Source organism: Naegleria lovaniensis (genome assembly GCF_003324165.1).
Source record: "Naegleria lovaniensis strain ATCC 30569 chromosome Unknown tig001, whole genome shotgun sequence".
Classification (NCBI taxonomy): domain Eukaryota; phylum Heterolobosea; class Eutetramitea; order Acrasida; family Naegleriidae; genus Naegleria; species Naegleria lovaniensis.
In genome coordinates, this window is record NW_025407823.1 from 828103 (window position 1) to 849481 (window position 21379).

Below are 21379 nucleotides of genomic sequence, written 5' to 3' on the forward strand. Positions count from 1 at the left end.
TACGTGATTTACGGTCCTCGAGGCAAGATCGAAAAAATTGTTCATGCATGGGTGGGTGTATTATGTAGTGGCTGCAGCTGCTGCCTGGATTCTGCTTGTAGAGTGTACAACAAGTGTGGAAGGAGTTGAAAATTCGAGATGGATGACTGATTTCTTGTCGTCTTCGTCCATCTACATGAATGTAATGCCAAAGAATATTTTCCTCAATAAGAAGTCCATTGTTGATATTCGAATGCAGAGGGTTAGAGAGATTACAGATCTTTCCACGACTTACTTGGAGATGGAGGATATGTTACAGGTTGAGGAAATGTATGGAACGCCAACATCAATCGCTGCAAGAAAAACTAAAATGTACAATGTAGCCTCTCTTATCAATTCATTGTATCAGGAAATTCATATCATTGATGAATATTGTAAAAAAAGAGTGGGACCAAGGTGTGAACAACCAACATGTTTCGGAAAATTTGTTGGAAGATCCGAAAATCCTTGCTCGGGAAATGGTGATTGTGTTGATGTTGATAAATGTCAATGCAAGAATGGATATTATGGCTTGGAATGTGAATTGCAGTCATGCTTTGGGATTCCATTCAACGAATCAAATGTATGCTCTTCTCATGGTAGTTGCATTCATATGGATGTTTGTTTGTGTGATGATGGCTACTATGGTGAGAATTGTGAAAGGAGTAAGGAGTTAACAAATACCATTGTGCTTGATACCTCCATGAATGTGTTTAAATTGGCTACTGGTAATTATATTCCAACCACATGCAAAGAATATCACTCAAAGTACTACAGAGGGTCTGGTAATGGATACTATTTGATTAATCCCGTGCAAGGAACTCAACCGTTTGTTGGGTATTGTGACATGATTAATGGTGGATGGATGTTGATCAATAATAATAGTTCTAGAACCACCACTGCGGTCGGAATGCTAACGTATGAGAAATTGTCCAGTGTGGTTATCAAATCGATGGAAATTAAAAATTCCATTGGTGAGAGATGTGTTATCTCTGGTGATGCTGCGCAATTGGTGTTCAAAGATCCAATGATGAAAATCCTGTGCAATTCTGTCAATCATTTCCTGCCAATTCTTTCATCTTTGGATTTACTGTTTATCACCCCACAACAGTATTGGATTAAATAAATGTTGTTTATATCAACAATATATATCGGGTGGTAACGTAACAACGGGTCACCTCTTGCTTTTAGAAGAGGATATTTTTTAATAAGAGACAGGCCTGTGTTCGAAATCTTGATCTAAAGTTACTATCAAAGTGAGGATACCTTCCATGAGAAATCTGCTTTTTGTGAAACGGTATTTAGCTTCATACATTACATTCTCAATTAATCTCACACTGCCTTCATTGGTTCATATCATACACAAAGAAATTTGGCTGAAGAAATCGCTGCGACTTGGTAAAAAAGCCTGATGAAAGTGGTTGCAACATGTTCAACAAAAGGCTTGCAACGAACGAATATTCGTTTGTGTTCAACAAGAGCTTGGAAGGTTTTTGTTGACTTCGAAAAAAAATAACAACACACAACACACTCCACCCTAGTATGAGAGAACAAAACAATTACTTTAGAGCCAACAATAGCCGTTATCAGCCTTACCAAGGCGGACGAGGCGATTCCTCTGGTGGATCCTATAGCAACGGTGGTGGTTATAACAGAGGAAGATATGATGACTCTTCTCGTCAAGCTCCTGTAGCTGCTACATCATCCGACTATGTTAGAGATGATGAGCCTGAAGAAGCACTCTTCGCAAAGAAGAACACCGGTATTAATTTTGATAAATACGAGAATATTCCAATCGAGGTTTTCGGTAGAGACCCTCCTACTCCAATCACCACTTTTGATGAAGCACAACTCCATGAACTTTTGATGAACAATATTGTCAAGAGTGGCTACACCAAACCAACTCCAATACAAAAACACTCCCTTCCTGCTATCATTACATCGAAACGAGACATGATGGCTTGTGCTCAAACCGGCTCGGGAAAAACAGCTGCCTTCTTGTTACCTATTATCAACTCTCTCTTGCAAGCTGGTATTCACAAAGACAGAAAAAGATTTAATCCATACAAGGGAACACCAAAGGCTGTTATCCTTGCTCCAACCAGAGAATTGTGCCAACAAATTTATGACGAGTGCAGAAAATTCCTTTTCCAAACTTATTTGAAAACGGTTGTTGTTTATGGAGGAGCTTCAAGCGGCTATCAAATGAAACAATTGGAACGTGGTGTTGACATTCTTGTCGGAACACCTGGAAGAATGAATGACTTTATTCAGAGAGGAAAATTGGACATGTCTGGTGTTCAATATTTAGTTTTGGATGAAGCAGATAGAATGTTAGACATGGGTTTTGAACCACAAATTCGCTCCATTGTTGAAGGTAGTGGTATGCCACCAAAGGGACAACGATTGACATTGTTATACAGCGCCACATTCCCAAAGGAGACTCAAAAATTGGCTCTTGACTTTTTACATGATGAACTTTTTGTTCAAGTTGGTGTCATTGGAGGTACAACTGAGAATATTACACAGAAATTTTTCCAAGTTTCTGCCAAAGAAAAGAAAGACAAGCTTGTCGAAGTCTTGTCTGAACACAAGACCGAAAAAACTCTCGTCTTTGTTCAACAAAAAAGCACTTGTGACCAACTTTATGAACATTTAACACCTCTAGGTTTCAAATGTTGTGTCATTCACGGTGATAAGGATCAAAGAACCAGAGAACGATCCTTGAGACAATTTAAGGAAGGTTATTCTACAATCCTCATTGCAACTGATGTTGCTGCTAGAGGATTGGATATTGAAAAAGTCACACACGTTGTCAATTACGATCTTCCAAAAGAAATTGACTCATATGTTCACAGAATCGGTAGAACTGGACGTGTTGGTAACTTGGGACAAGCAACTGCTTTATTTGATCCTGAGGAAGATTCAAAATTATGCCGAGACTTGTTGAAGATTTTGAAAGATGCAAATCAAGAAGTTCCTGATTATATTGAAAACGCAGCCTTTAATCCCTTCTCTGGTAAGGGAGGAAGCTTCAGAGGTGGACGTGGTAGAGGTGGTTATGGCGGTGGACGAGGAGGCTTCAGAGGTGGACGAGGAGGATTTGGTGGCGGTTTCAACAATAGATGGTAATTTCTTTTTGGCTGAGCATAATAAATTGCTCACAAGCGCGGTAGGAAGACAGAATGTATGATCAGATGAACCAAATTTATTCGAACGTCATGCAGTGCGTGCACAAACCACGACTTTACGTTACGATAATTAATCTGTCAGATTGTACACATTTAATTTCTATCATGCTTGTGGTCTGTATATATAAGCAATCCCCTAACTGAGAACTCACAATTTTGTCATTAATGCGGCTCCTAAGTAATAATGTGATGTATGTTGGAATAAACATATCGTCACGTTGAGTTTTTTGAGCTGCATTGTTATTTCTTCTTGTCATATGAGAACAGGTTGGCACGAACCAATGTGTACTCCGAACGGGGTAGCAAAGTATCATACTCGTTAATGAATGTTTTTGCCCTTAAAAAATGTCATCATTTTCAGCAACACCGTCCCAACCTTATCCAATGAAAAGCTCTCTTTCAAGCCGAAGGAACTCAAGGGTTGTTTTCTCGGGACCTCCAAGCTTCTCCGATCATACGGCCAGCAACGACTTTTCCTACTTCATCTCTCCCACTACGGTCCATCACCAACATCATCATGGGTTCTCTTATAAAATTTCAACACCTCAACAACAACAGTCTTCTTTCACCACACCTCATGGTATCATCAACCACCTTTCAAGAGATACAATTCAAGAAAATACATTCGCTGACAAACAAAATAAAAACAGTGACCACGCTCCCACTCCGAATGCTGAGGAGGAGTCCATTACATTCATGAATAGCAACACAATCATTTCGGAAGATCAACAATGTTTCCTTGAAAATAATGCACCGTCCAAACCCTTATCGGAAAAGCGTTTTTCTAAAACTTCAAATTCTATCAACAGCATGAAAAAGTATGTAATTAGTAGGGGAGAGATAATGAATTATACTTCACCAAGAGGAGCCCCTCTCGCTAAAAGAAAGCACAATATAATGACTGAGTTTCATCCGTTACCTTCAACTCTGGCGCTTGTACCAATAACCAACACAACAACCTTCTTTATGAAACTGCATTGCTCGTTTTGTGGAGGAAAAAATTGTAAATACGAAGATTATTTAAAAACTCCCCCAAACGAAAGTCAACTTAAAGAATTGCAAAAAACAAGTTTAAGCAACCTATTGGGGACACCACGACGGCGACGAAAGTATTGGGCCATTGAGGGCTTAAATTCACATTACGTTCTTGACAATATAATTGCCTCGCAACGACCGTCCTCAAGATTGGTTCAAAAACATCACATTGTTGACCAATTTAAAAAACAGAATATTGTAGCTGTAGTTAATCTTCAAGAACGAGGAGAGCATCCTTATTGTGGAGACGGAATTTTGGAAAAAACTGGTTTTTCCTATGACCCTGAGGAAGACTTTATGAAAAACAAGAGTAGGTTTTATGAGCTGAGCTGTTCAATATTTTCATGGGATATGCTACTCGTCCATAGTTTCATATTATAATTTTGCATTTCCAGACATGAGTATTCCAAACTTTGATGAAATGTTGGCTATTGTAAAGGCAATGAAAATGGACGGAGAAAAAGGAAAGGTCTTGGTTCATTGTCATGCAGGCCTTGGAAGAACGGGGCTAGTCATTTGTTGCTACTTAGTGTACACCAAGCATTTTTTCTCTTCGCGGAAAGCCATAGAATTTGTGAGAAGCAAACGACCTGGAAGCATTCAAACCAAGTCCCAAGTGAAATTTGTATATGATTTTTTAGCATTCCTAATGGAAAATAGAACAGTTTTTGTGTGCAAATCTTTGAAATCAGTTATGGACAAGCAAAGGATCATTGGTAAGTAACACTAGTGGAATTACTCTAAACTCGATCTTACCTCTGAAGCATGCGGCTCTGAATATTTGCTGCTACAACGAGTTCCAAAGCTTGTTCATGAAACGTGTAGCAAAATGTCACACATTATTTTCGCAACTCAGGACTTGTCTCAATTTTTAGTGAACTTCTTTACATTCAATCCTGACTCACTGTTTCAAAAAATTGAAGCTTTCAAGGAGAGTTTGAATCATGATGACTGGACCTCACTGCGAAAATGCAATTCTTTTCCGACTCTAGTGTATTTGTTATTGGATTGGTTCGAGGTATTCAGTGAACCTATCATATTTACCAAAGATTTGAATCCAAGCTGTGCCGATGAATTAGGTCCCTTATTGCTTGCAAAGAATAGATTTGTTGAAGTGGAAATCATCAACACTTTAGTGAGAACGTTTTCACAATTATACAGACGATTAACTCATCATTCTCTTGTGGACTCCTTAATGTTGTTAATATTTTCCAAGATGTGTAAGGTTTCGTTGGACTGCAAGGATCCAATTTTCATGTCATTTCAAAAACAAATGAAGAAGGGGACCACCATTAAGGTGTAACTTTGGAAATCATGAATAAATGATGACAGTTGATGGTTTTATCAATCAATTCAAAAAATGTCTTCAAAGGAAATGTAGGTTGTTTTTTTACCGTGTTGACATCAAGCCGAACCTTGTTGTCTGCCAATAATTTAAATTCCACACGACTCTGTGTCTGTTGTGTTGTTCATGAACGAATCAACAATTTTCTCTCTTCGATCAAATGATGATAAATTTTTAACAAACATCAATTGTCACGACAATATCCGTCCTTTATCATGCGATCGCATCTGTACTGTATGAAACAAACTTTCATCATCCTCCAACACATCATCATTGGTTGCCACTTCACAACAAATTTTTCATCACAGTTATCAAATTATATTTGACTTTGAAAAGAGTAATGAAGGAGAGATCACGGTTCACGAAGGCGATCATGTTCAAATCCTTGAAAATTATGATGATGGATGGAGTTTGTGTAAAGTCATCACGTCGTCGTCGTCGTCAGCTTCCAAAGATCTCGAGACAGGACTCGTTCCAACCAATTATTGCGAACTCGTACTCAACACTAGTGATGATGACACCTCTCTCTCAGGTATGAGTGCCTCCTCTCTCCTATCTGCTCTATCATCATCGTCGAATGGAGGAAAGGAAGTGATGGTTGAAGATAAATCATTAATGAGTGCGGATAAACATGTCAGTGTTTCGAATGGTTTCAAAATTGTGAGAACGTTTGCATCCAACAATGGAAGTGGTAGCAAGAAGAATTTGTATACTCCAACAGGTGCAGTGGTAAGTGTGTGATGATCATGCCATATTGGATTGTACATATTTCATGTTTTGGTGAATGTGAAAATATGTATGAACAAATTCATGGTGCTGTATTGGATGATATATCATGATGTTTCGTAAAACAATTGCTTGTGGTTTTATACATTGTTATTTATTGCAATATACATATATATTGTTTACAATGGATGATTCAAACAACAACAACAACTCTATGATTCATTTAATTTCAAAACACACAATACAATCAACAATCATTGGTTTGGGGATCTATTCAAACAACACTAGAAATATTCCAAAACCGAATCCATTAATCTTGTGAGTAAATTCTTGACAAGTGCCTCGAAACGAAAAAAACTTAAAGATTGGATGGGACTCAAAGAACACAAGAATTCTCGTAAAAGAATTGAATTAGTGAAAGAATTATTGGCAACTGAGGAAAGCTATGTTCAATCTCTTCGGCTATTTGTCAACACGTATGCAAAACCAGCAAAAGCAAACACACAATTACTCTCCGAAAAGAAGTCCAAAATTATCTTTTCGAATATTGAACAAATTTTGGGTATTAATGAAACTGTATTATCTTCGATTCAGGCATCCATGATGAAATGGCCCTCCAAGAACGATATGGGAGAAACATTTAATCGAATGGCTCCCTTCTTTAAGGCCTATGTCACCTATATCAACAATTATGATGCTGCTTTTGAATTATTGGAACGATGTGAAAAGAAAAAGAACAAATTTTTCCAATACATGACAGATCAAACGACTAAAAATCCAACGGAACATGGCTTGAGGTCTCTATTGATCATGCCTGTTCAACGTATTCCCAGATACAAAATGTAAGTTGTTGAAACTGTGTCACATCACCATAGACTAACATGATCAATGCAAATTTTTTTCAAATCTTTGGACTCGAACGAATCATTTCACTTCATCATCAATGACTCTTTCCATGATCATTGCTTCACAATTTTCATTCAGGTTATTGGAACAAATATTGTCGACCATTCCTTCCGACAATGTAGAATACAAACACTACGAAGCAGCTCTTAAAACGATCAGTGATGTGGCTGTTTTTTGTAATGAAAGAAAGAGACAAGAAGACGATAGCAATGTGGTTTTCACAGATTTGAAAAACAAACTTAGCAAACACTACAAGGCATTGGTCAAACCAACAAGAAAGTTCATCAAGGATTACATCTTTAAAATCAAGACCAAAGAAAAAGCAGACAAGGACGAGTATAGAGGATACATCTTTACCGATGTGTTGATATTATCACAAGAAAGTGGTGGACTTTTCAGTCAACTTTCAAAGAAATCATTCACATTTGTCTATTTCTCATTCACCAAATTGTTAGGAAGAAATAATTGCGAAATTCAAATGAGATATATTACATCAGGAAAAGAAATTGACTTTTCAGTCATTGCAGGTAATGAAGAGGACGCAAAATCTCTCTATGAATTATTCGATGAAAGAATCAAAAGTATTGAAGAAAGTCAAAGTTTCAAGAATTTAAAACTCGACCGTGACAGCTACTCGGTCGGTAAAGAACGAGTCGTATTGGCCGATAAGAGAGAAGACACCAAACAAAAATTGGAAACGAGCTGTAAACAATTTAACACAGCAGAGAAGCGATTGAAAAAGCTCGATCAAAGCATTCAGAATCATGAAATGGAATTGCGACGACTCGTCGATCAAATTGCTCGAGAACGAGAAGAAAAAGCGAATACCATCAAGGAAATGGAAGCCATTCAACTCGTGTGTGCCGACATTCAAGTTCAACTCAAGAAGCATTTGGAAGAAATTAAGACTCGTGACGATATTCTCTTCGATAAGATGGTTCACAATGTCGACGAGGACTTTGTTCTCATCTTTGGTGAAGAGACTCTCACCGATCCAGTTGCAGAGTTGAAAAAGTGTCCTTCCACTAATATTTCATACATGAATTCGAGTAGTTCCTACAAACATATTGATATTCAAGCCATTATGAAGGAAGTTTCCAAAGTGGATGCCGTAAGTTTGAAATCGTTTGTGGATGATAGCAGTAGTGGTAGTAGTGGAGTAGACTCACCTCTCAAATCCCCTCCTTCTGCATTCAGTGGTGGTTCTGGTGCCAAATTGGACGATTTGAATTCACCATCCTCATCATCAACCACTCCAACCTCAGCAAGACCCAAACACATTCTTCCACCTCCTGGATCCGAACTCAGGAAATCCATCACTCCAGGAAGTGATTTGGGAGTGAGTGCTTCCAAAATGTTTTCGGGAACAACGAGTAGTAGTAGCAGCAGCAGTAGCAGCAGTCATCCGACACCACCTCCACGACCACCTACCAAACCTCATATTCAACCTCCCTCGAAATTATCTTCAACGAGTAGTGGTGGTCATAGCTCTTCATCCAGCAGCAGTGGTAGTAGTAATAGCAGCAGTAGTAGCACTAACTCGAATAGTGTACCAACACCTCCTCCAGCCTTTAAAACAGTGTTACCTCCACCCAAAACGAATAAGGATTCCTCAACTACAAGCACAACCTCCAAGTTTGGATCGGCCAGTAGCACCACTTCATTGTCGACAAGTCCAAGTACTAGTTCATCCATCATTGAACGTGCCTCGGCTGCTACTTCATTGAAGATTGCAGGTTTCCAAAAAGCAACCACCACCACTACAAACTCATCACTCTCCGTGAATGGTACTACTACTTCGAGTCCATTACCAGCATCGCCAAGGGATAAACCATTGCCAAAACCACAAGGCATCGGAGCAAAACCAACCATCACTTCTTCAATTCCACCACCTCCTTCCACACCCCCACCTGGAACATCGACCATGAACAAACGATCTCCGTTACCACCACCAAAGAAGAATTAAGGCTTCTTGAAAAAGTAGGCCTGGTCTCTATACTGGTCTATTAGAGATGGAATTTCATGAGCCTTCCAAACACACAAGTTCAGGTTGTATGTATACATCTTTGTTCAAAATCAATTTCTTAACCATAACAATAACAACACCTCTTCATTGTAGTTTTTGGGTTTTTCATCACTCGTTTTTTTTTCCGAACCTTTTTTATTCCATATTGGGATTTGAACTAATTGTAAACTTTGAAAAACCTTCTCTCTTTTCGGGATTACAACGTTCCACCAAACATGATCATACTTTTCGCGAAAAGTATCTAATAGTTTCTCATTGCATTGGCGGGTCAGAATATTTTGAGGTTCAATGAAAGGACCAGAGATACATTGTGTTCTTCTTGTATGCACACACTCTCTCTCCAATCCAATCGAAAACATCTCCACCATTCAAACCCAAAACAAAATATGACAAAACTCAATGCTGTAGCTCCATTTGAAGAAGTTGGGAGTATTGTCTTTTCTGTTGGAAATGATGAAAATACGACCAATGCAACAAATAATAATCACGAGAAAGGAATTGATGGATTTTCGGTATTCACGACGTTGAGTACGAATAATGGTCGTGTACCGTTTTTGCACTCGATCAAATTCTGTATCATACTACTCATTGGTGTAGCCGTTTTGACAAGTGTCACGATTATTTCGGGTATTTGGCTGGCTGCTTTATTACCTTCGAATTTTGAATGGAGTCAAAAAGGAAGAGATTATGAATTCAAACGAATGATCAATTCAGTGAGTGACCTTTTGGTTGATGTCACACAGTCATTAAACGTCATGAAGGGGCAATTATGGAGCATGATGGATTTTACCAATGCACAACAAATTGAATTGGCCACTTATCAAACGTTCAAAGCTGAAAAACAACATCATAAAGGTCTCGTAGTGACAGTGTACGTTGGTGATCCAACAGGTGCTGCACTCGGGATTTACTACGAAAGAGGAGTGACGACCTTTCTCAACATGTCCTTGGACGCTCAAATAAGTTACAATTGCGATTCGAATATTGAAAAGTATGACTATTGTAAACGAAGTTCAACACCTTCTGACTTTTTTGATCCTGTGGACCTTTCGGCGTTAACTGACAGTTGCTCGAAGAATCCCAACAAGCTTGTTTTTGCAAGAAGTTATGTCGATATTACGACAGCAGATACAGATACATTTTTAACACTGCTTTATTGTTTTGGACATGAAAATACTTCGAATTCATCATTCATACCCAAGAATCTCCTTTCCGATATTATTTGGCCTATGACTTGACCGTGGCAAGTGCTTCAGAGTTTCTGATTGAAACCACTCGACAAGTTTCAAGTTCGAAAAGTTTTATTTTTGAAACTGAGACCAATTATTTAGTGGCAAGTAAGTAGAAGTAGTTTCAAAAGAGTTCAAAACTTTATCATGCTTTCCAAAAATTTGTGACACCATTTCACAGTTGACAACCCCAATTTAAAATCAGCCTTCTTAAACCAAAACAAGGAAATTGTTCGAAATACCATCTTCTCTCTCAAGGACGATAGAACCACTCAAGTCGCTACCACTGTTTATCAAGCCCTTCTTAAGGATTTTAAATCTCTTCCGTGCAATACCATGACAACACTCGATTTGACCTTCTCCTCCGATTACATTTCTGTAAATCGACTCTGTACTTCTACACAAGTGGATTGGATTTTTGTCATGGCCATTCCAAAATGGAGTTTCTTGAGCTCGATCATTATTGGAATTGTATCATCTGTTTGTGGAGCTTTCTTGTTAGTGATAGTAGCCATTTCATTTTCTAGTTTCATTTCATGGAAGATTGTTAGTCCATTCTACAATTTAATTCAACAATTTGATTCCATCTCGCACATGATTTTAGATAATATTCACATTCAACCAAGCAAATTCTCAGAAGTTAAATTATTGCAACAACATTTCATGAATATGGCACATTACATTCGTTTATATCGAGCGTTTATTCCTCCGCATTTACTTTCTCAGTTGGATTATCAAGATGCCATCGAAGAAAGTGAAACGATGGTGGCCAATAATAATTTATCACTTTTACAAACAAGTCGGCAGCTGAATCGATCCAATGCTTACAAAACAGAGGAAGAGGACGACATGGAAGCAGAAATCATTTCCGAAAAGAGTAGTTTTGTTGGAAAGGAATCATGTTCTCATCATCCTCGTCACAAGAAGAATCAAGCGGTGGATCATTTATTTTCACTCTTTTTGGAAAAGAAACCAGTGACCATTGTGAATTTAGTACTTGTGGAATTTTCTGAATTATTGAAAAATGTTTCCAATCCTAACGATTGTTTGGCGTTATTGACAGATGTTTTTGAACAGATTGCTTGGGTGAGTCGAACTACGAGTGGATTCATTGGTTCCTTTGAAAATGATTCCATAACCTTATCGTTCAATTCGACCACCTCTCAATTGAAACATCAAGAAAAAGGGGCACAAGCTGCCAAACTACTTCTTGACAAGTTGACACTTGTGAAGGAAAAGAAATGGAGTTCACATGTCATTAGGGCCATGACCTCACGTCGCTCTCAAGTCACCACCTCTTCAAGTGGTTCTAAACCTCCCCAACAAGCTCAAAATCAAGAATCTACTACTTCTACTGAAATGGATCTCATTCCATCAAAATCTACAACATTGCCTCCCCAGGATGAAATTAATCATAATTATTACGAAAAGATGAAACATTTACTCAATTCTGTGAAATTACACATTGCTATCTGCTCTCAGGAATGCATTGTTGGAAATGTTGGAAGTAGTGAGTTAAAATCAACCGTTTGCATTTCGAGTGCCAGTCACAATTTGGAATTAATGATTCACACAGCTCAACAACTCTGCATTCCAATTGTTGTGAGTGAAAGTATTCAACAACAAGTTCGAAATGGTTTTTACACGCGTTATCTCGAAACACTGCCCTTCATTATTGACAATGAATATTCTTCTGTCGTTCAAATATTGGGCTATTCAACACAAGATGACATGGATAAGAGACGTATTCTACAAGCTGTCTACGAATTGGGAGATGTCAAAACGATGAGCACGCCACAAGAGTATACTCAGCGAGTTTCCACAAGTGTTGTTTCATCGTCCTCTGGAGAAGAAACCAAATGCATGAAATGGAGAATGTATGAGGAAGCTTGTGAAGTCATGCTCATTCAGAAGGATTATGAACGAGCTTTGAAATTGTTTGAGTCGTTTTTGAAAGAAATGGATGAAGGAGAAGGGTTTTCGAATGGTACGGAAGAACCCGATCGACCCACTCTTCGATGGATGGAGCATTGTAAGAAAAACATTTCCAGCCATGACGAATGAGTGTAGTACAAGCTTTTTTTCTTGTCATGTGTGATTCATTCGTATCGACCTTTGAATAAATTCTCAAATTCTGTAGACTCTGAAGTCAAGGACTTGGTACTTTTACAATAAAATTTATACTAACCCTACACAGTGCAAAACAACATACAACTTTGGCGCCAGTTGTATACCTTTGAGATTAATTCTGTAAAAAAAATAAGCGAATTGAATTGCCTGCTACAAATATTCACCACGCACATAGTATCGGAATAGAATCATCAACATGTTGAAATCAAGTGGTAAGTTGTATGAACAGTTGTGGAAGAGTGTTAGCATGTGTATGATGTTGTTGTTCATTCAACAGGATTTTTCACGGATCAGGACAAGGCCAACGCTGCCAATGCGTTTGAACATGCTACCAAGACACTCGTAGAAAAGAAAGCAAGAGAGAATTTGAAAAAGGAAGAGGAAAAGAATAGACCAAAATACGACCAACCAAAAGATGTATTCATTAAAGATAAAAAATCGGGATTGAGGGAAGACAAACCAAAGGTTGAGAAGAAGGAGGATAGCGACGATGAGTACGATTACCTTTTGGAGGAAGAGGATGACGAAGAATTACGATCACTCCGGGAGAAGAGGCTTCAAAAATTAAAAGAAGCCAATTCAAAGAAAATGGAACTAGTGAACACGCGCCAACACACCAAGTATGTGGAAATTGCAGAAAGCGACTTTTTAGACGCAGTTCTTAAAAGCAAATATTGTGTGTGTCACTTTTTCCACAAAGATTTTGAAAGATGTAAAATTGTTGACAAGCATTTAGGAATTTTATGCCAAAAGTACTGGCAAACTAGATTTGTGAAAATCGATGCCGAAAAAACACCATTCTTTGTGACAAAACTTCAAGTTCGAGTTCTTCCATCTGTTGTTCTGTTTAAGGACGGTGTTGCAGTCGATAGAATTGTTGGCTTTGAAGAACTGGGTGGTAAGGATGATTTCCCAACCGTTTTTATGGAAAAACGACTCTTAATGTCAAAAACAGTTGGCACTGATTTGGAATTGTAAAATAATACACTAAACGTCATGTAATTTATTGCAACACTGCAGCTTGTTCAACGTCTTCATTTTGAATTTCAGTAGTGAGAGCTGATGGCACTTCTTGATCCTTGTTTTCTTCGACAGTGATTTCGTCCACGTCATCGGTACTTGCCATCTCCTTGAATTCGCTTGTATCTTCTTTTGTTTCTTCTTGAGCTGAATTCATATCCTCAACAGAGCATTCATCTTTACAAACTGTATTCTCCAGCTCTGGCGTTGATTGATCAGACTCCGTTACAACCTGTAGTTCATTACTTGATTCATCCATATGGCTCACAATTTCTGGTGATTCTTGTGTGGTTTCGGTTAATTGCTTCTCATCAGAGTTATCTTCCTGAGGTTTGGTCTCGCTATTGGCAGCAACAGCCTCTAACTTTTTCTTTTCTTTTTCAGCCTTAATTTGTGCTTGTTTTTCAATTTCTTGTTGTATCAAGTGGATGACATGTTGAACCTTCTCTGGCGTTTCAGCGAATACTGTCACTTTTGGAGGTTTTCCATTAGAAATTTTGATAATGGTATCGGTTTCTTGTGAGAGAGATGATGCCTTTTTCTTGAAAATTTGAGCAACCTTATTTTCCACAGAGAGTGTTTGTTTGTGTTGCGTTTTTCTCTGGTGTTCCTTCTCCTTTTCAACAAGTTGTTCAATTACTTGTTTTGCCTTTTTAACGTCATCTTGTTTGTAACCAGAAATTCTCACAATATTCTTATTTTTAACCACAGTAATAATGGTTTTTGTTTCCTGTTGTAACTTGTCACTAGAATTTAGTAGGGCCTCTGCAAATGTTGCATTTTCCAATTGTATTTCGGTATGAGATGCCTCTTTCATCATGGAGTTAACAAGTTTAGAAGCGTTCTCAACACCAAAGTTGGTTCCATGAACCTTCACAAGATTGTTTTTCTTGTCAATTTGAGCTCCAATTACACCATGAAGGTTTTGAATTCTCTTTAAATTTTCTCCTTTTACGCCAAATAACAACTCCACCATATCCTCGTGAGATTGTCCCAATTTTGTAATTTGGATTGTTCTTTCTTGAACACCTGTTGTAAGGAAATCATTGACTAATTTCTTGGCACTCTTAACTTGTTCATTAGATCCAACAATTTTACAAACACCCTCCAACTTGTCCAAATAAATGTTCGCACTGGTCTCCTTTCTCCAGTGTGATACAAGCTTAGTGAGTGGAACAAACATATCCAATTTGAAACGAATAGAAGTCGAAGTACTTTCGTGCTTTTCCTCCAACAATTTTTGAATTTCCTCTTTTGCTATGGTTACATTTTCTGGAGCCCCCTTAATGACGATTTGATTTTCAGACTTGACAATGGTTATTTCACAGTTTGAAGTTTTTCTAATGTTTTCAAGAGTAGCTCCCTTTTTTCCAATAACACGACCGAGTGTACTGCCTTCCTGTGTGCTTGTATATGGAATAATTTCTGTACGAACAAGAGTTGATAGAGTGTCCACCTCATCCCTTACTTGTAATCTCTTGAGAGTCAGCTCTGCTAATTCGCTCTTAATTTCTGAACCGATAGCAAACTGCTTCTTCTCGTTGTTCTCAATTTCTTGCTTAATTGTCTTTTTTTCTTTTGTAAGTTGAGCAATGATTTTTCTCTTCTTTGAAATTAATTTGTTCAACTCGTCGACATTGTTAGCGTCTTCAGTCCTGGTCTTTTCCAACACAAGTGGTTCGTATTGAATTTTTGCCCTCTCCAAGTCTTTCTTGGCTTTTGACACGGTTTTGTTAGAGGTTTCCAATTGCTTGACCGCTTGTTGGAATCTTTTTTGCACATCATTAAGCTGTTGTAACAAACGATTGTGTTCATCAAACAATCTTTGAGAATCCTTCAATTTGTTGTACTTGGATCGAATTTGTTTGAGTTCCGATTGAGGAGTCTCCTGTTGTGGATTATTCAAGGTTGCTTCCATTTGAGCCAGAGACTCTGTAAATACTTGATAAGAACAAGGTAAGGCTTGTTTTTTAGTTGCCAAAGTTAATTTCTGATATAAAAAATTATAATAATAAATTAATAAAAGGGATGGTTAGAATGAGGCTCTACACCCTGTTGAACATACCAATTGAGAGCGTTCTTCATCAAGTTGAGATTTCTCGTCCTCAAACTTGTGATGTTGAATCAAGGCTGTTTCATAAGCAGCCTCATAGTTTTTCAAATATTGAATATATTTGAGTTTTTCGTCCTTGTCTTTAGTGGTTCCCTCAATGATGGCTTCCATCTTTTGAGTAAGTTCATCAATTTCAATTTGAAGATCCTTGATTTCATTGCTGATTTCCTTCAATCGTTCCCTACGTTCTTTCATTTCATCTTTTTGTTCCGAACTGGCCTGTTTGACAGTCTTTGCGAGCTCTTTTGTTTTTTTCGTGATGAGTTTGTTTAGCTCGGAAAGATGTTTCTTCTTCTCCTTTCCAACACGAATAGCCTCTCCGAGAGTAACAGAGACTTGTTGAACTGAGTTGTTGTTTGGGATGTTGGATGACGATGATGAAGCCTCGAGTGATGATTCGGAATTGGATGATGAAGCACTTGCTGTGGATGGATTGGCGAGCATTTTTTTCTTTTTCAAAACGCTCTTCATGGTGGCTTTAGTGTTCAAGATATTCATCACAATTGAAATTTCAATCTTGTCGTGTAGTCTTCTTGTGAGTCAGGTCACTCGAAAAAGAGAACGTGTCAGTCTTTTGTGTTTTCACTTTGCCAACGATCGAGTTCGTATCTAGGGTCTCAATCCTTGAGGTAACCTTCTAAAAGGAATTCACTCTCTCAATTTCATGAATTGGAAACTCAAACTTTCAACCTTTTCAAACGAAAAAATGCGTCGCATATTCGGAGGCTCAAAGAACAACACCCCACCACCATCACTCGACGAAACGAGTCAACGGCTTCAAGATCGTCAAGAAGTGTTGGGCAAAAAGATCAAACAACTGGAGGCTGAATTGTCAAAATTGAGAGATCAGATTCGGAAGGCTCCGAACAAGGCCATGCAGGAAAGACTGAAACAAAAAGCGATGGCAGTTTTAAAACAAAAGAAAATGTTGGAAAAGCAACAAGAGTCGTTAATGGGTCAACAATGGAATGTAGAACAAACTAGTTTTACTGTAAATACTGTGAAGGATTCGCTGGATACGGTAAACGCAATGAAGTCTGCCTCTAAAACAATGAAAAAACAGTTAAAAGAAATTAATATTGACAAAGTGGAAGATCTCTATGACGACATTGCAGATCACATGGAAGATTTTAATGATTTGCAAGAAGTCATGTCCAGAAATTATCAAACACCCGAGGAAGTTGATGACAACGAATTGATGGCTGAGCTTGATATGCTTGAAGGCGAAATGCAAGAAGACGATTCGTATCTGGACCTAGATCTAGAAGTTCCAACCAAGAGCATTGGAAATAAGAATCAAACTTCTACTAAAACTCGAGAAGATGCTGAGCTGGAAAAAGAACTTGGTCTGATATAATTTATGCTTGTTATGTTTGTGACAAGTAGTATTTTCACTTTGTATTTTATTCTCAGCTCTTTCAAAATTTTGCTATTTAATTTGCTAATTAAAATTAATTTAACTCTCTTTGGAACATCACAGTAACAGTTGAATTAATAATGATAATTAATTGCGATCATCTAACATCTTGACAAATACCAAACCAACAAAAATCAAAAAAAAGAACATAAATTAAAAAATAACACATCAACATGCCTGCTCTTCATAAAAAGGTTTTGGAGAGAAACCTCAACGCTAGTTGGAGAATATTCAAGGGTGATTTGGTAGAAATTTCAACCGGAAAGGATAAAGGAAAAAGAGGAGTCATTAAAAAGGTTTTACGTGATTCCAATAGAGTGGTAGTAGACGGATGTAATTTAGTGAAAAAGAACATTAGAAGAACGGAAGAAAGAGCAGGTTATTCCATCATGAAGGAATCACCCGTGCATTGTAGTAATGTTTCTCTCATTTGCCCCGAAACTGACAAGGCTACAAAGGTTGCTTGGCGTTTCCTTGATGATGGCTCCAAAGTTCGAATGGCTAAAGAGTCGGGTGCCGTCATTCCAAAACCTGAACCAAAGAAGAGACTCAAACGACCAAGTAATCCATATAAAGATACAGACTCTGCAGAAGTTGTTAAAGCTACATGGACTGATGCGGAACGAGAGCAATTGATAAATTATTATCTCATCAAATTGGAACAACAAGAAGTACATCGTCTTCAAAAACGAAGTGAGAAGGAAGAAAAGAAGCAAATGCAAAAGGAATTAGCTGATAAATTATTCAAGATGAGAGTATTGCAGAGAGCTAAAGAAATACTTGCTGAACAACAAGAGGAACCATCATCTTCAAGTTTCAACATGTCGGAAGTGGAAGAAAAGACAAAGAACACTACATTATAAGTGCTGTCATCATTGGAGAGCAGAGTGCACAATTCCCTCAATATCAAGATTTATTCAACAACAAGAACAATTTCAACAATAATTTCATCTAAATAATCAACAAGACCATTTTGGCTAGAGAAAATAATAAATGAATGCTTTATCATCAACATTGCGAATTTTAATTTGTTGTTATGAAAATTCAACATCAAAAAATGAAACGTCTTGCTCTCATCACCTTGCCAGGCTGCTCTTTCCGTTCTTTTGTGGGGCTTCATCACCGACAACAAATTATTTCTCCCATGATTGTTACTTCTCTCAGTAATCATAGTAACACTAATATTTCATCATCATTTCATCAAAATGTTTCAATGAATTTTTCAACCAATTTATTCGCAAAGGATGTCTTCACTGCCGCTTTGGATCCATATTATGACCGTCTGAAGGCTGAAAATAAGAGCGAATCCGTTACTAACAACAGAACACCAACACACACCATTCACTATGTTATCAATACTCTCAACGAGATGGGTCGAGCAACATCATCAGACTTGTTCAAAGAAATTAATACAAAGCATCCCGGAATTCTTGCTAGCAAGAGACATTTAAAGAAACTACTCACAATTTTAAAAAACGGAAACAAGGTGGCTGCAGTTCAACCACTGAGAGGTCAATTAACAAACAAGAAAGTGTCATTCGAATATAAATTAACAAAACACATGAAAAACAAATTACAGAAACCAGCTATGGCTCCTGTAGAAACTAGTGTTACAACAGAAACAGCTTCTACTTCAAGCGATTCTTTAGAGGATGAGCTTTTTAATCAGACTATGGCAGCTGTTCAAAAGGGAAATCAATAACTCTATCATGCGTAAATCTAGATTTGCAATTTTATGAATTTCTTTGGAAGTCTTGATGTTAATAAAATTTTACTGTTAGAATTTCAAAAGAATTTCTTTGGTGGGCAGAAGAAGATTCCATGACATTTGCGAGGTCATTATCGAATCAACCTCATTTCAAAAGAACCAATGGATTCTGCATAAGACTCGGTATAGAAATATATGGAGCCTCTCCACTCGAATGATTTCGTTGAGTTGTTTTCCGTGGAGTATACTGTATTCGCTTCTCCACTCAAATAAACCCCATAACAACCATAAGCTTTTGTCTTTTCTTCGCATTCAGACATGTACTCATGCAATTGTTCAGGCATTGCTTCCTCAGCAAGAAGAGGTAAAATCATTGTTCCACAACCACTCCAACTCGAGTCATCTCTTGAAAATTCTGCTTCTAATTCATTATCATATTCATCCTTAAATTTGATAAATCGACTCTGATCCAAATCATGCCTCAACTCAACCTGATTCATCATTGATTCATCCCTCTCTCTATGGACCTGAACAGAGTCTCGAGGTATGAAACGATACGAACATCCTTCACTCAATCGAACTCTCTTAATAGGAATATGATTAGGATAGGGTTGACATGCTGTTTGATAATCTCCTCGAGTGTTCACATTAGGCAGAACCTCACAATATTCATATCCATGATTCATGTCCTTATTCGTCGATGCTGTATTCTTGTCATGATTCTTGATCAAACAATTCCTCATGAAAAAATTGAAAATTCCAATATGATAGCAACCTGGTACTTTGATTTGACACCATGCGTCCAATGATGGAATAATTTCTTTCGTGAAACAAAGTCGAAGCGATTTTGATTTGTGATTCCGATGTGAATAGGATTCTCTCTGGTTGGCAACTGCTTCTAACAATGAGCAGCATTTTCTAACTTTTAATTCATCATAATGCAAATCAATGAGATAATTGAATCTATCTTTGTTCAAATTATTATTATTCGTAACATCTTCTGTTGTGGTTTGAATGATGGGAATGGGTATTGATGTGACGTCATCTTCTTCTGAATACCAAGAAGTGGCCTCTGTTGGGACATTCCAATCTGTCGTTTGAAGGATGATTTCGTGTGAATTAATATTATTGGTAGAATGATTCGAATTATTAGAATAATTATTGAAATTATGAGCTGGAATGATGGCGGATTGTTGATGTTGTTGTTGTTTAATTTTTGTGGTGGCTGCAGTGATTTGCTCGGACATGTTTCTCTTGAAAATTCCTTGAAGACTTTCATCGAGCAATACATATTGATGATACAATTGATGTAAATCATCGAGTTGTTGTTGTCGTTGATCCATGGTCAAAAATCCGTGAGTTCAATTTTTTTGTCACTTCTTCTAAAATCCGTTTCAGCGTTGAATTTTCAAAATCTTGTAATTTCACAAAGGCTTGGAACAATGAACCAACAACCAGAATTGCAATGAGATTTGTCATGTCAAAAATTCTCATAAGGACGTACATGATGAATTGTACGTGGTCTCTAAGGGATATTATCAAGTTCAAGTATATTAATAAGGATGGTTCGGATTTGAAGGAAATCAAAACATGTAGTCAGGTCAACTTGAACTAAAAATGTTGAATTCTTGGTCCCCCGATCCAGAAAAACACCAAAACAGTGCAAAACTCATCTCTGGTAATTCATCTTTTTCTTACTTCCATTTCAGAAGGTATAAATTGGATACCTTAAATTCAATTTCACATCAAAAAACAATCATTCCAAAACAACAATCATGCAACGTGATACTAACGCAAACGTAACCACTGGTGGAACTCTCCACAACATTAAGGAGAAGATTCAAGTAAGTAAGCTGCAACGCAAACAACATTTCAACTCTGAACACATTCCACCCCTTTAACCTTCTATATTTGACCATTTTCCAAATTCATGAATATTTAATCACTGTGATAACCCTCCACTGACAACTGTATTCGTTCCAATAGCACCCTTTCAGACACGATACTGATAGTAACATTACATTCCCAACCCATGAGCAAAAGAAGCAATTCGAAAATCAGCCAACTGTCGGTGCAGGTCTTGGTGCTAGTGATGTAAAAGGAACCAGCACTGTTACAAGTTCTACTTTGAGTGGCACCACTGTTCCTCCTTCCTCAGGCTTAACAACAGGTACCTCCACACTTGGAACCAATATTCCAAGAGAGAGTGAGTATGATGTGAATAAGAAGTGGTAAATGATCATTGAAGTTGATTAAGGCAATAAATGTAGTGAGTCTTGAATGATCGAATCGAGTTTCACACAATGTCTAACTATTTTCATTGAAAGCAAGAATAAACACCACGTTCTTTTAAAAACAAGCACTTTTAGAGCTTTACATTGCGGCCACTGTAGGACGGATTTTATCCAGTTGAGCCTGTGTTGCAAAGAATGAACAATTCTTCTGAATCGGAATCCATCACCCATTTTCCCTTGTAGTGTCACTCTTAATTTCGATTTTCTTTCACCTTGATCGT

The 21379-nt window shown here is 37.6% G+C and overlaps 12 protein-coding genes across 12 annotated transcripts; 10 read left to right on the plus strand and 2 right to left on the minus strand.

Annotated features, from left to right (window-relative positions):
• Positions 1–43: 43 nt before the first annotated feature.
• On the plus strand, positions 44–1144 carry C9374_003932 (uncharacterized protein; the record flags this gene model as incomplete). Its single annotated transcript, XM_044693515.1, has 1 exon — positions 44–1144. One exon carries the CDS (start codon positions 44–46, stop codon positions 1142–1144), a length of 1101 nt encoding a protein of 366 aa, XP_044556062.1.
• A 416-nt stretch (positions 1145–1560) lies between these two features.
• On the plus strand, positions 1561–3150 carry C9374_003933 (uncharacterized protein; the record flags this gene model as incomplete). The annotated part of the gene is made up of 1 exon (XM_044693516.1): positions 1561–3150. One exon carries the CDS (start codon positions 1561–1563, stop codon positions 3148–3150), a length of 1590 nt encoding a protein of 529 aa, XP_044556063.1.
• Positions 3151–3554: 404 nt separating this feature from the next.
• Positions 3555–5547, plus strand: C9374_003934 (uncharacterized protein; the record flags this gene model as incomplete). The annotated part of the gene is made up of 3 exons (XM_044693517.1): positions 3555–4554; positions 4613–4960; positions 5009–5547. The coding sequence occupies 3 exons, from the start codon at positions 3555–3557 to the stop codon at positions 5545–5547; spliced, it is 1887 nt and encodes a 628-aa protein (XP_044556064.1).
• Positions 5548–5604: 57 nt separating this feature from the next.
• On the plus strand, positions 5605–9187 carry C9374_003935 (uncharacterized protein; the record flags this gene model as incomplete). The annotated part of the gene is made up of 4 exons (XM_044693518.1): positions 5605–5621; positions 5898–6318; positions 6604–7157; positions 7300–9187. The coding sequence occupies 4 exons, from the start codon at positions 5605–5607 to the stop codon at positions 9185–9187; spliced, it is 2880 nt and encodes a 959-aa protein (XP_044556065.1).
• Positions 9188–9633: 446 nt separating this feature from the next.
• On the plus strand, positions 9634–12540 carry C9374_003936 (uncharacterized protein; the record flags this gene model as incomplete). The annotated part of the gene is made up of 3 exons (XM_044693519.1): positions 9634–10312; positions 10450–10584; positions 10658–12540. The coding sequence occupies 3 exons, from the start codon at positions 9634–9636 to the stop codon at positions 12538–12540; spliced, it is 2697 nt and encodes an 898-aa protein (XP_044556066.1).
• A 262-nt stretch (positions 12541–12802) lies between these two features.
• On the plus strand, positions 12803–13584 carry C9374_003937 (uncharacterized protein; the record flags this gene model as incomplete). The annotated part of the gene is made up of 2 exons (XM_044693520.1): positions 12803–12818; positions 12884–13584. The coding sequence occupies 2 exons, from the start codon at positions 12803–12805 to the stop codon at positions 13582–13584; spliced, it is 717 nt and encodes a 238-aa protein (XP_044556067.1).
• Positions 13585–13609: 25 nt separating this feature from the next.
• On the minus strand, positions 13610–16183 carry C9374_003938 (uncharacterized protein; the record flags this gene model as incomplete). The annotated part of the gene is made up of 2 exons (XM_044693521.1): positions 13610–15616; positions 15692–16183. 2 exons carry the CDS (start codon positions 16181–16183, stop codon positions 13610–13612), a joined length of 2499 nt encoding a protein of 832 aa, XP_044556068.1.
• Positions 16184–16445: 262 nt separating this feature from the next.
• On the plus strand, positions 16446–17096 carry C9374_003939 (uncharacterized protein; the record flags this gene model as incomplete). The annotated part of the gene is made up of 1 exon (XM_044693522.1): positions 16446–17096. One exon carries the CDS (start codon positions 16446–16448, stop codon positions 17094–17096), a length of 651 nt encoding a protein of 216 aa, XP_044556069.1.
• Positions 17097–17329: 233 nt separating this feature from the next.
• On the plus strand, positions 17330–18019 carry C9374_003940 (uncharacterized protein; the record flags this gene model as incomplete). Its single annotated transcript, XM_044693524.1, has 1 exon — positions 17330–18019. One exon carries the CDS (start codon positions 17330–17332, stop codon positions 18017–18019), a length of 690 nt encoding a protein of 229 aa, XP_044556070.1.
• Positions 18020–18213: 194 nt separating this feature from the next.
• Positions 18214–18858, plus strand: C9374_003941 (uncharacterized protein; the record flags this gene model as incomplete). The annotated part of the gene is made up of 1 exon (XM_044693525.1): positions 18214–18858. The coding sequence occupies one exon, from the start codon at positions 18214–18216 to the stop codon at positions 18856–18858; it is 645 nt and encodes a 214-aa protein (XP_044556071.1).
• A 137-nt stretch (positions 18859–18995) lies between these two features.
• Positions 18996–20207, minus strand: C9374_003942 (uncharacterized protein; the record flags this gene model as incomplete). The annotated part of the gene is made up of 1 exon (XM_044693526.1): positions 18996–20207. One exon carries the CDS (start codon positions 20205–20207, stop codon positions 18996–18998), a length of 1212 nt encoding a protein of 403 aa, XP_044556072.1.
• A 432-nt stretch (positions 20208–20639) lies between these two features.
• Positions 20640–21099, plus strand: C9374_003943 (uncharacterized protein; the record flags this gene model as incomplete). The annotated part of the gene is made up of 2 exons (XM_044693527.1): positions 20640–20708; positions 20851–21099. 2 exons carry the CDS (start codon positions 20640–20642, stop codon positions 21097–21099), a joined length of 318 nt encoding a protein of 105 aa, XP_044556073.1.
• Positions 21100–21379: the final 280 nt, after the last annotated feature.